Source organism: Notolepis coatsorum (genome assembly GCF_963971535.1).
Source record: "Notolepis coatsorum genome assembly, chromosome: 5".
Taxonomy (NCBI): domain Eukaryota; kingdom Metazoa; phylum Chordata; class Actinopteri; order Aulopiformes; family Paralepididae; genus Notolepis; species Notolepis coatsorum.
Window position 1 is genome coordinate 161,103,513 of NC_140169.1, and position 13,065 is coordinate 161,116,577.

Consider the following 13,065-nt stretch of genomic DNA (forward strand, 5'->3'; position numbering starts at 1 on the left):
CCATTAGCCACAGCAGTGCTGGGGCTATTCTTCCTGGGGTCCATAACACATAAAATACAGTTACAGACTTATACACTCACAACATTTACATGTCATACATACAATTAAAACAACAATAAAAACCCTAATCAAATTCATAATACAATATAACAATATATACGCCTTATGAATTCATAATACAATACAATAATACCTACTCATAATTAATTCATAATACAATACAGCATAATATACTATTTAGCTTTTACATACATTATCTATGTTCATATCAGCCAATTATACAATATTTTAATAATATATTCCTATCAGACACATGCCTTTTCATCCATATATACCTATCTCGTTATCAGACACATACATTTTCATTTACGTACACACTATCTATTAGGGAATGTCAATTTCTTTGGTTGAAAATGTTGTTTTACCATGATTTTGAAACAACATTTACTATTCTCCTGCTTAACATGTCTGGGAAGAGAGTTCCATTCCTGCATACCACGGAACATGACAGTTCGCTTCATTGCATTCGACCTCACTTTTGGAAGTGTAAAACCTCGTGCAGAAGCATGTCTGGTGGAATGGTTGTGTCTGTCAAGACTTATTGATAAATTGTTATATAAAATTGAGGGGATCTGAAGTACAGTGCAGATGATGCTGAGCGTCGCCATAATTCACAGAACTTGGTTATATACATAACCTTACGTTTTGTGTTTCTAGGTGACATTTGTAGGCTGGTCTAAGGACTACTTTCACACTGCAAGTGAAAGTGGTCCAAATCCGCTCATACTGTATGTGACTCAGATCTGAGTCTTTGACAACGATGTGAATGACACACATCACATGGAATCTGATCAATGTTACCATGTTATTGGTTGGAATTTGTATTACAATAATAAAAATAGTTTTTCAGACGGGAAAAGGGATTGGATTTTGACATGAGATATGTTTTGTATATTTGTTTGTTTGACTGATAACGGTTCCCGGTCGCGGCTCACGGCGCCGTGATGAAGTGACGTCATCAGTTTGTGCCGCTCTGTATCGAAAACTTAGTCCATTTCCTGGGTTTTTTCGGCGTGGCATTATGACGTGGCCTTGAAACTACACGCTACTTTTTATTTTGTGTTGATAAACCAATAAATGACTCAACCAGGATCATTTCAATTCGATGCTAAATAAACTTTTACGCATGCGTAAAATGTGCCAGATTTAATTTTACATGCGTTACATTTTTATCAATATCTTGGCAATTTTTTGTGCTAGAATGAAACGGAACAGATTGGGAGGAAGTGACGAAGGAGGTGGAAGTTACTGCCAGAAAAAAGAGTAGAACAAGCCTGCACATGAGTGAGAAATTCGTCGGACAGTTAGTAGTTAGTAGTTCGACTTTTATAACAGTAGTAGTAGCAGTAGTAGTAGCAGTAATAGTAGTGGTAGTAGTAGTAGTAGTAGTAGTAGTAGCAGTAGTAGTAGTTGTAGTAGCAGTAGTAGTAGTATTAGTAGACGTTTTTGTAGTAGTAGTTTGAGCTATCCTATGCTAACGTTGACGACCCATCTTTGGTTGGTAATGATGACTACAACGAGAGGTCCACTGATGACAACAATGAAAGGTAAAGACACTTATTTTGGACTTTGATTGCTTTTGTTTTAGTCAGACTTGTTGGGAAAGGCAAAGAAAGGCTTTCACATGATAAGTGCACATGATGAATGCACATGTACAGGATAAGTGTACATGATAAGTGTGCATCAAGAGAGTCCTTGTTGAATGTTGAATGTCTACAGTGAGGAGGAGCAAGGAGCAGAAGGAGCAGAAGCCCTGCCTTCAACCAGTTCAGTGAGACATGGAAGGAGGGCTAACCAAGACAGGTGAGACGTATTATTATTATTATTATTATTATTATTATTATTATTATTATTATTATTATTATTATTATTATTATTATTATTATTATTATTATTATTATTATTATTATTATTATTATTATTATTATTATTATTGCTTTTGTTTTAGTTATTACTCTGTTCATAAAAGTTGAAAATAATGTATTTTTACATGTCATTGTCTACAGCAATGATTTGCCTGGGACATCTAGGGGGCAGGGCGTGCCCAAGCCAGATCCAGGTCAAGAAATGACCCAGACAGGTGAGAGACTTATTATGGATGTTTATTGCTTTTTTATTATTACTAGGTTTGCAGACTTTGTACGCAATATATACAGAATGGAATATTGAGTGTATATACAGTGTGTGTGTGTTGTATGAGCAGTGTTTTATATGTACAATGTGTGTGCCATTTATGTGCAGACATGATGAGCAGCCTGCTCCAGTCCGACGCAGGACAACCCAGGCCAGGCCAAGACGTCCAGCCCAGGCAGGAGATCAGGCAGGAGATCAGATGCCCTGGAAGACTGACAGTGATCCTGATCCAGCCCCTCAGCCCCTCCGGTTCATGCCGTGCAGATCCCCAGGACCGCAGCTAGACCCCATGCCACGTATACACAGGTAACACCTGTCAAAAGGCGTTACAGTTTGACAGGTGCAATATTTTTTTTGGATACGCCTCAGGCATCCTGCACTCTATATGACTACACTCTAGTCATATGTGTACTGTATATATGTATATTGAATATCCCACAATTTAATTATTTCGTAATTTTTTACTTTTTTACTGTAAAACATTTTTTTTACTTTTTTTTGTAAAGAAAATTACATTTACTGACTTTTTGTTAAAAAAAAGCATGCTGGTGATCATTTCCAGTTGAGAATCAAAATTTCGTCTGTGTTTATTACCTGTGTATGGAGAAAATAATGCTTTGTAAATTGAATTCTGATTTGTTCTCTTTTGTTTATGTAAATATGCTACCTGAGGGTGCATTTCCACTGTTTTATATCCTTGATTTGATATGTTTGCATTGGTTCATACTAAAAATAACACATTTTCTCAATCCGATTTTGTGTTTTGTGTTGTACATTATGCAGTATACAGTATACAGTATTATACAATATGAAAACGAACTGTCAGGTCATATATGTGAGGCTGTGCTGAAAAAAAAGATACCAAACATACCATGGTAAAACATTTTAAAATGGGAATTATACAATTTAAATCAAAATTAGCCAAAACATTGAAATATCCCAGGACCTGGAAGAGGACAATATGACCTGGGTAATCGGCTAACGAGGTGAAAAATACATCTTTCATTTCATTTAGGTGTTAAGTCTCTAATTTGAATATGTTGTTTCACTAAATAATCATTAGTGTCATGTCTACAAAAAAAAAAGAAGAAAAAAAGAGACAACCTTTGGAAAAATGTAGTTTTGTTGCAGGAAGAGATGATTCTAAGATAAAGTCGTAGCAGGTTATGTCAACAATTACGCCTACAGTATATTTCTAGAATCTTTTCTGGAACTGACATTTTCTAAATAATTGACCTCAACGTTGACCTTGACTGAGAAATTCTTAGTCGAGAAAATTGTGAATAGTCTGTTTAATTGACAAAACTGTCAAATTGAATTCTTGTTAAAAACAAGTTAAAATACTTTTTAAGTCCTTTTTAATACCACTTTTCATGACCACACAAGCAAAAAAAATTAAAACACATAGCGACACTTGTGCGCCAATTTAAATACTTGCGCGTTCCATACAAGCTCTCGCCAGACGCACCAAGCTCCCAGTAGCCCCGCAAAAAACAACTTGAATAAAAAAACATTACATGTATTAAATATTATTTCATGTCCCGACATTTAACACCTGTGCAAATAAAATGTAAGACTTCACAATACCGTTTAAAGCGTAAAAATGGAGAATTATGAATTTCACTTTAAGACTTTTTAATACCCTGCAGATACCCTGGTAAAAACAGTTAAATATTGGGCTATGACTGGTGACGTCATTCTGATGAAGTGAATCCTGAAATCCAGACTTACGGTAAAAAAATAGAAATTTAAATATCTCTGCAGCAGTTTACTGACACATACAGGTATCCCACCTTCCCCCCCAGGCTCCTAAATGTACATCATTCTGTGGCATTGCCTTCCTATAATGGGACATGGAGAACTTGTGTTCCATTAGCGTCTTACCTTTAAAAGGTATTTGGGAGACTGAGAGCAGCAGGAGAGGAGCATGGAAGGAAAGGAAGAGAAACAAGGGGGACAGACAAGCGGTGAAGACGAGTCTTAACTGGACCGTTAACACTTTAAGTGCCGAAAACGTGTTTAGGCGTCTTTCCTAGCCATGCTAAAGTTGCCGAGGACGCCCTAACTCGTCTTTAATATCAATATTTCAAAAATCTGTGATCGGAATCATATTTCCCCTCTGCAGCCTTCACACACAGTTCTGAGCTCCTCTCAATCCTCTAGCGGTTCAAGAGCGCCATCTGGTGGCCGATCGGCAGAAGCGCCAAACAGGAAGTCATGTGGATGAAGTGGTGATCACCCATATTACTTCCGGGCACTCGCTAGGCGTCCCGGGACTCGAGCTCAACACAATACATAGCGATCCGTTGCCAATAACTCGATAAACAACATGATTTGGACGTATATACTATTATACAACCTGGAAATGGACCGGGTATTTCGACATCCCATAATGGAAAACTGTCTACCCCACGCTGATCGCCCAACGGCCCGCGGAGACTGGGGTGAGTTTTAGCATGTAGTATTACCGTGTTCGACACTAACTGCAATGATGAACATTTGACCCACATTAGATGAATGGTATAACGTTGCCCACGGAATTATAAACGATCCCCCGCCCATCCGGTCATCATCAGATGATACATAGAAACTTCTAGAAGCACGTCCATTTGAAATTTTTCATCTGGCACCGATCGCTACCAAACTGTATTTGATCATCAATATAATGCATTTGGGGCTATAAATCACGTTCTGGAGAAAGCTGCAGAAAGAGATGAAAACATACTTATACTTTAGATCATATTTTAGTATGAATATGTGAATGAAAAAGTTTAACGTTCATACACCCTGAACAATACATATAGGACATTGAATGGGCCCTAATAATGGCAATCTAGCAATAGAATTTAAAAAGTTATAGCCCTGCAAAGAAGGGGAACTTCTCCATAGACAAATAGAGCTGGCAACGGATGGTATATCATGAATTTAACCTTAGGCAATCAAAGTGTTAAGGGGCGTTAAACACTGTCAATCATAACGGGAGAGAGGTTCTCGTCACACTGTTGTACTTAAGGGAAAACTCCCAACATTTTATATATACAGTACACTGTTCTTATCTTAAAGAAACACATGTTCATCTTGTTTACATCAGGGTCCCCCATTTTTTTTTACTTAATGTGTTTGACCTACATTTTGGCTAAATACACATGGATTCGAAAATAATTTGACCTATCGATGGAAAATAAGTCTTAACTAATCATAACTCAGACTACTGATTGATGTTTAGAAAGATTATACATGTAAATACAGTGTTTACAGCTCAAATAAACCACAATTTTTATTCTGAATTATGACCGTCCTAAAAAGACTTTGAGCTATGCCTTAAGTGTAATCAAAGTCCTGCAGCTACATAGAATTCCCCAACGTGACAGTTTCAGTAATAAGATTAAAGTCATCAGCGTACAGTATGAGCTGACCAAAAGCGTCCCCTTTAAACGAGGTAACAGACACAGTGAAGAGGAGGAGAATGAAAGCGTTAAGCCTCGTCGACAGAAACGTCTTCAAGAAGAACAAAGTCTGTCTCTGAAGCGTCGCGTCTGCAGAACCGTTTAACTCGAAGAGAAGAAAGATGATTTCTGAGAGCCACCAGATGGCGCTCTTGAACCGTTAGACAGTTGAGTGGAGCTCACCAGTACATCTCATGTCTCCGGAGGAGAAATATGATTTCGATCACAGATTTTTGAATTATTGATATCAAAGACGAGTTACGGCGTCTTTGGCAGAATGAGCATGGCTAGGAATGACGTCTAAACACGCCATCGGCGATTAAAGTGTTAAACAGTAAACACACTTCCCTTAAACAGTATACACACTTCCCCTAAAACAGTAAACACACTTCCCCCTAAACAGTATACACACTTCCCCTAAAACAGTAAACACACTTCCCCTAAAACAGTAAACACACTTCCCCTAAACAGTAAACACACTTCCCCCTAAACAGTAAACACACTTCCCCTAAACAGTAAATACACTTCCCCTAAAACAGTAAACACACTTCCCCTAAAACAGTATACACACTTCCCCTTAAACAGTAAACATACTTCCCCTAAAACAGTAAACACACTTCCCCTAAAACAGTATACACACTTCCCCTAAAACAGTAAACACACTTCCCCCTAGACAGTATACACACTTCCCCCTAAACAGTAAACACACTTCCCCTAAACAGTATACACACTTCCCCTAAAACAGTATAAACACTTCCCCTAAACAGTATACACACTTCCCCTAAACAGTATACACACTTCCCCTAAAACGGTAAACACACTTCCCCTAAAACAGTACACACTTCCTCTAAAACAGTAAACACACTTCCCCTAAAACAGTATACACACTTCCCCTTAAACAGTAAACACACTTCCCACTAAACAGTAAACACACTTCCCCTTAAACAGTAAACACACTTCCCCTAAAACAGTAAACACACTTCCCCTAAAACAGTAGACACACTTCCCCTAAAACAGTATACACACTTCCCCTAAAACAGTAAACACACTTCCCCTAAAACAGTAAACACACTTCCCCTAAAACGGTAAACACACTTCCCCTAAAACAGTAGACACACTTCCTCTAAAACAGTAAACACACTTCCCCTAAAACAGTATACACACTTCCCCTTAAACAGTAAACACACTTCCCACTAAACAGTAAACACACATCCCCTTAAACAGTAAACACACTTCCCCTAAAACAGTAAACACACTTCCCCTAAAACAGTAGACACACTTCCCCTAAAACAGTAAACACACTTCCCCTAAAACAGTATACACACTTCCCCTAAAACAGTAAACACACTTCCCCTAAAACAGTAAACACACTTCCCCTAAAACAGTAAACACACTTCCCCTAAACAGTAAACACACTTCCCCTTAAACAGTAAACACACTTCCCCTAAACAGTAAACACACTTCCCCTTAAACAGTATACACACTTCCCCTAAAACAGTATACACACTTCCCATTAAACAGTATACACACTTCCCCTAAAACAGTAGACACACTTCCTCTAAAACAGTAAACACACTTCCCCTAAAACAGTATACACACTTCCCCTTAAACAGTAAACACACTTCCCACTAAACAGTAAACACACATCCCCTTAAACAGTAAACACACTTCCCCTAAAACAGTAAACACACTTCCCCTAAAACAGTAGACACACTTCCCCTAAAACAGTAAACACACTTCCCCTAAAACAGTATACACACTTCCCCTAAAACAGTAAACACACTTCCCCTAAAACAGTAAACACACTTCCCCTAAAACAGTAAACACACTTCCCCTAAACAGTAAACACACTTCCCCTTAAACAGTAAACACACTTCCCCTAAACAGTAAACACACTTCCCCTTAAACAGTATACACACTTCCCCTAAAACAGTATACACACTTCCCATTAAACAGTATACACACTTCCCCTAAAACAGTAAACACACTTCCCCCTAAACAGTAAACACACTTCCCCTTAAACAGTAAACACACTTCCCCCTAAACAGTAAACACACTTCCCCCTAAACAGTAAACAAACTTCCCCCTAAACAGTATACACACTTCCCCTTAAACAGTATACACACTTCCCCCTAAACAGTGAACACACTTCCCCTAAACAGTAAACACACTTCCCCCTAAAACAGTAAACACACTTCCCCTAAACAGTAAACACACTTCCCCCTAAAACAGTATACACACTTCCCCTAAAACAGTAAACACACTTCCCCTAAAACAGTAAACACACTTCCCCCTAAACAGTATACCCACTTCCCCTAAACAGTAAACACACTTCCCCTAAACAGTAAACACACTTCCCCCTAAAACAGTAAACACACTTCCCCTAAACAGTAAACACACTTCCCCCTAAAACTGTAAACACACTTCCCCTAAAACAGTAAACACACTTCCCCTAAAACAGTAAAAAACACTTCCCCTTAAACAGTATACACACTTCCCCTAAAACAGTAAACACACTTCCCCTAAAACAGTAAACACACTTCCCCTAAAACAGTATACACACTTCCCCTTAAACAGTAAACACACTTCCCCTAAAAAGTAAACACACTTCCCCTAAAACAGTAAACACACTTCCCCCTAAACAGTATACCCACTTCCCCTAAACAGTATACACACTTCCCCTAAAACAGTATACACACTTCCCCTAAACAGTATACACACTTCCCCCTAAACAGTAAACACACTTCCCCTAAACAGTATACCCACTTCCCCTAAACAGTATACACACTTCCCCTAAACAGTATACACACTTCCCCTAAAACTGTATACACACTTCCCCTTAACAGTATACACACTTCCCCTAAACCAGGGGTAGGCAACCCTAGGCACGCTGGGGCATTTTCATTGGCACAGGGGGCAGCATAAAAAAAAACGTTTTTTACTTCGCTTTGAAATATCATAGTGAAATATTTTGCACTGTTGTCGCATTTATCTTGTTGAAATCCTCCCACAGGTTCATTTTTGTAAGTCGACTGTTTTGCACACCCCTATGACAGCTATACAGCTGTTCCCATGGTGCTCAGCTGTCAGCAGTCAGCTGGCCTCCCGCGCCCGTGCGCAGTTCCCAGGTAATCACACAGTGCTGCGGTTGCATTCTGTATGTGCCGTATTTCATGATGGCAACCCCCGCTAAGAAAGTTAAAGCAAAGGTAATTCGGGCATTCCAGCCCTCGTGGACAGACGACTACGGGTTTGTGTGTCAGAAGGACAGTGCTGTGTGTACTTTATGCTTAGAAAATGTAGTTTGCAGAACGTCAGGTGTGACACGCCATTTTGAGACGAAGCATAAAAAAAGTTAAGGCAGAATCGATTAAACGTGCCGTGGCCAGGTATGGAAAGCAAGCCAGCACCCTCAAAGTGTTCACGACTGCTAAAAATCACGCAACTGAAGCAAGCAATCGCATTGCTCATTGCATTGCGAAATGTGGAAAGCCATTCACTGATGGCGAGTATATCAAGGAGGCTTTTCTCTGTAGCTCAGATGTTTTGTTTGAAGGCTTGCCAAACAAAGAGACAATCAAATCAAGGATTAAAGATATCCCCATGTCAGCTTGAAGTGTCGAGCGACGCATCAACGAAATGTCAGAAAATATCAGAGAACAGCAAACAGCTGGATTAAAAGATGCTCCGGTGTGCAGCTTAAAGTGACCAACTACTGCCCCCAGATAACGGAGCTCAGTAAAGCAAAACTGTTTGTCTGCATTGCACCCCCGCCCCAACTCAGATTTAGGGTTGATACAACCATCATAATAATATTGTTAATAATAACAATAACAATAATGATGTAATAATGTAAAAATTATCATTAAAAATACCTGATTATGAGAACAAATTATTACGATGCATGGAATATTGTTGATATGGCACAGGCACACTAGTTACAACTATATTTCAAACTGGCACTTCATGTCAAAAAGGTTGCTGACCCCTGCCCTAAACAGTATACACACTTCCCCTTAAACAGTATACCCAGGGGGGCTCCAGTAGCTCACCGCATATCTCGGCGCTATTTCTGCGTCGGGGAAAACCGTGCTGCGTCACGGATCTGGTTGACTCCGAGTTCGATTCCCGGACCCGCCGTCATTTGCCGAATGTCTTCCCCTGCTCTATATCCCGTTTCACCCTGTATCTGTCAGTCATGCTTGACCAGAAAAGCGATAAACGCTAAAAAATAAAGTTAAAAAAAAAACAGTATACCCACTTCCCCTAAACAGTAGGCCCACCACCCCCACTATGAGTGCACCAGTGGCGGCTGAGCGGCTGACCTTGTTGCGTCCAGAGCTGAGCTGGGGTGGCAGGGACCGGGAGGCAGCGGTGACCCTCGCCCTCGATGTTGCCAGGTTACCTGTTCAAAACAATGGAAAACTACACCATTAGACATCCGGAAATCAATATATAGGTTTAAAGGTTTACCAAACGGCTCCTACAGTGGCGTGACTCATATTAAATGGTGTAATAAGTTATTGGTTATTGAGAGTACAATTTATTTTATTTATTTATTACACCATTAATCATCAAATATAAAGTAAGGTTAACCATCTAATGTTGACATTCTACTTCTTTCAATAATGGTAAATGGACTGTTCTTATGTAGCACTTTTATCCAAAGCGCTTTAAAAACGTATTCCTCAACATTTGACCCGTAGACCATGCAAGGTGCCGACCTGCTCATCAGGAGCAGTAACATTTACATTTAGTCATTTAGCTAAACACTTTTATCCAAAGCGACTTACAAGTTGTGTACAACAAGTCTGCAGGAAGGGTACAACTCTGGCAGCTAAGGGTCAGTACGATTATTCGTCAAACAGTGTCAAACTTGAGTGCTATAGTCTTGAGTGCATAGTAGTATAGACATATTAGCATAGTAGGTAGTAATATAGACATATTAGCATAGGTAGTAGTATAGTCATGCGGCCAGTATTGCACATCATTGGAAAGCCTCTGGCTTGGGCTGTACGTCGGTCTAAGAAGTCCGGTCCGGGTTTTCCTTCTCGGGCAGGACAAGCATTTATAACACGTGGATTGGGGAGACTCAAACACCGCCGGTTCATGTGTTTTGGTGGATTATCTTGGCAACACGACCAACATCAATACTTGGAATGGCAATCAGATAATTGGAATATTCTTTTTGCAGTACATCATAGACAAGGTAAGGGCTATATGCTATCAATCTTGCGTTGATCCGATAATCCCTTCCCCGCAATCGGAGCGTGTGTCTGTAATGTACTGTGTAACGTATTCCGTTGGTGACGATCGAAGGATAGAACCTCCCCTCCCCCCCCCCATGATGAAACATAATACCGATAATCTAGCGTTGATTTCAGATTGATTGTCGATCCAAGCGAGGAATGGCACACTTTATAGTGAAATGCAATAAAACGCAAAAGTTTAGCTGCGTTTCCTGGGATTACACAGAATTACTCTAAAACTATACTCATATTCACCACATATAAAACGGGAATGTATTGACCGAAAGAAACTCAATGACAATCGACTATATTATTAGATCCATAGCTAGAACGGCAACAAAGGAAACGGCAGAAAGAGGCATAGAGGAAGACGAGGAGGTATCAGGCTTAGATTAAGAAGATCTGCTTACCGTCCAGCAATTCCATCCATCTTTCTGGCGAATGCACATTCGTTGGAGGGAAGGATGGACGACTTGAGAGCGAGGGTCCGATTCCAACGGGAGATGAGAGACATTAACATCATGTGTTTCACGGAGACATGGCTCAAGCCAGCGACGCCGGACAACAGCGTCTCTCCATCGGACAACTTTACCGTCCTGAGAGCAGATCGCACGGCAGCCTCTGGGAAGAGCATCGGAGGTGGGGTCTGCATCCTCACGAACAATCTCTGGGTTAATCCCAAAGAAGTACATGTCCTCTCAAGTTCATGCTCCCCAGATATGGAACATCTCTCAATCCTGTGCCGTCCGTTCCACCTACCCCGTGAGTTTACCGCGGTCATCATGTCCATCGTATATATCCCCCCACAGGCAAATACTGGCAAAGCGCTGGTGGAATTACACGACCACCTCAACAGACAACAGATCAAGCATCCGGAAGCCGCGATGATAGTGGCTGGTGATTTCAACCAGGCGAATCTGAAGAAAGTGATGCCGTCCTTTTTTCAGCACATCGCCTGCTCCACGAGGGGGAGGAACACACTCGACCATTGTTACACCCCGTTCAGAGCCGGTTACAAAGCTGTAGCGGCTCCGCCATTGATGGGTGCTGCAAGCGCGAGCGATCACGACTCCATTTTTTTAATCCCTGCATACAAACAAAGATCACGTGACGCCGTCGTGTCACGTGAGACAAAAAAGTGGTCTGACGAATCAGAGGCCACGCTCCAGGATGCGCTCGCAGACATGGACTGGGACATGTTTAAAGGAAGCGCCAGTGACGTCAGCGAGTACGCTGATACCGTTGTGAGCTACATAACAACAGTAGCTGACGGTATTGTCCTCACGAAAAAGGTGCAGGTTCTCCCAAACCAGAAACCTTGGGTGGACAGCACTATTAGAGCAGCCCTGAACTCTCGCACCACGGCTTATAACCTGGGCAGAGAGTCAGGAAATATGTAAGAGTACAAGGCTTCAGTCTACACTCTGCGCAAGGCTGTTAAACTTGCTAAGAGGACATATGCTGATAAACTGGAGACACAAATGGCACAAAACGACACAAGAGGCTTGTGGCGGGGACTGAAGACAATAACTGACTACAAAGTCAGCGCCCCCTCAATGGGGAGCGACGACGCCTCTCTCGCGGACAAACTCAACTCCTTCTACGCTCGGTTCGGTGTAGACAGTGTCGCCGCTAGCCCTCTTGGCTAGTAACGTCACTGGCGCACCGGCTGTTGTGGAGGGGGGGGGGCAACCGCGGGGGGGCGGGGGCGCTCTCTCATTGTCGGAACACAGTGTGAGAAGAGCATTTATGCAGGTGAACACCAGGAAGGCTGCTGGCCCAGATGGTATAACAGGACGCATACTTGTTCACCGCCATATTTAATCAATCCCTGGTGGAGTCAGTGGTCCCTGCCTGCTTCAAGATGTCTACCATCATCCCTGTACCGAAGAAACCCTCCCCAACATGTCCAAATGACTACAGACCGGTGGCACTCACCTCTGTGGTCATGAAATGTTTCGAGAGGCTGGTCAAGGACCACATTTGTGCCTCCCTCCCCAGTGATATGGACCCTATGCAATTTGCATACAGGACAAACAGGTCCACTGACGACGCGGTCTCCCAGGTACTGCACAGCACTCTCTCCCACCTTGACCGTCAGAAGGGGGGCTATGTGAGACTGTTGTTCATTGACTACAGCTCAGCGTTCAACACCATAGTCCCCACCAGACTGGTGG

The 13,065-nt window shown here is 41.4% G+C and overlaps 1 protein-coding gene across 1 annotated transcript in view; it reads right to left on the reverse strand.

Moving 5' to 3' along the window:
- Nucleotides 1–13,065, reverse strand: part of myo3b (myosin IIIB) — a gene marked incomplete at its 3' end in the record, with an annotated part of 495,246 nt that overhangs the window by 195,551 nt on the left and 286,630 nt on the right. The window contains 2 exon segments of the mRNA XM_084314352.1: nt 4,078–4,098; nt 9,965–10,044. Coding sequence (XP_084170478.1) covers nt 4,078–4,098; nt 9,965–10,044 — 101 coding nt within the window.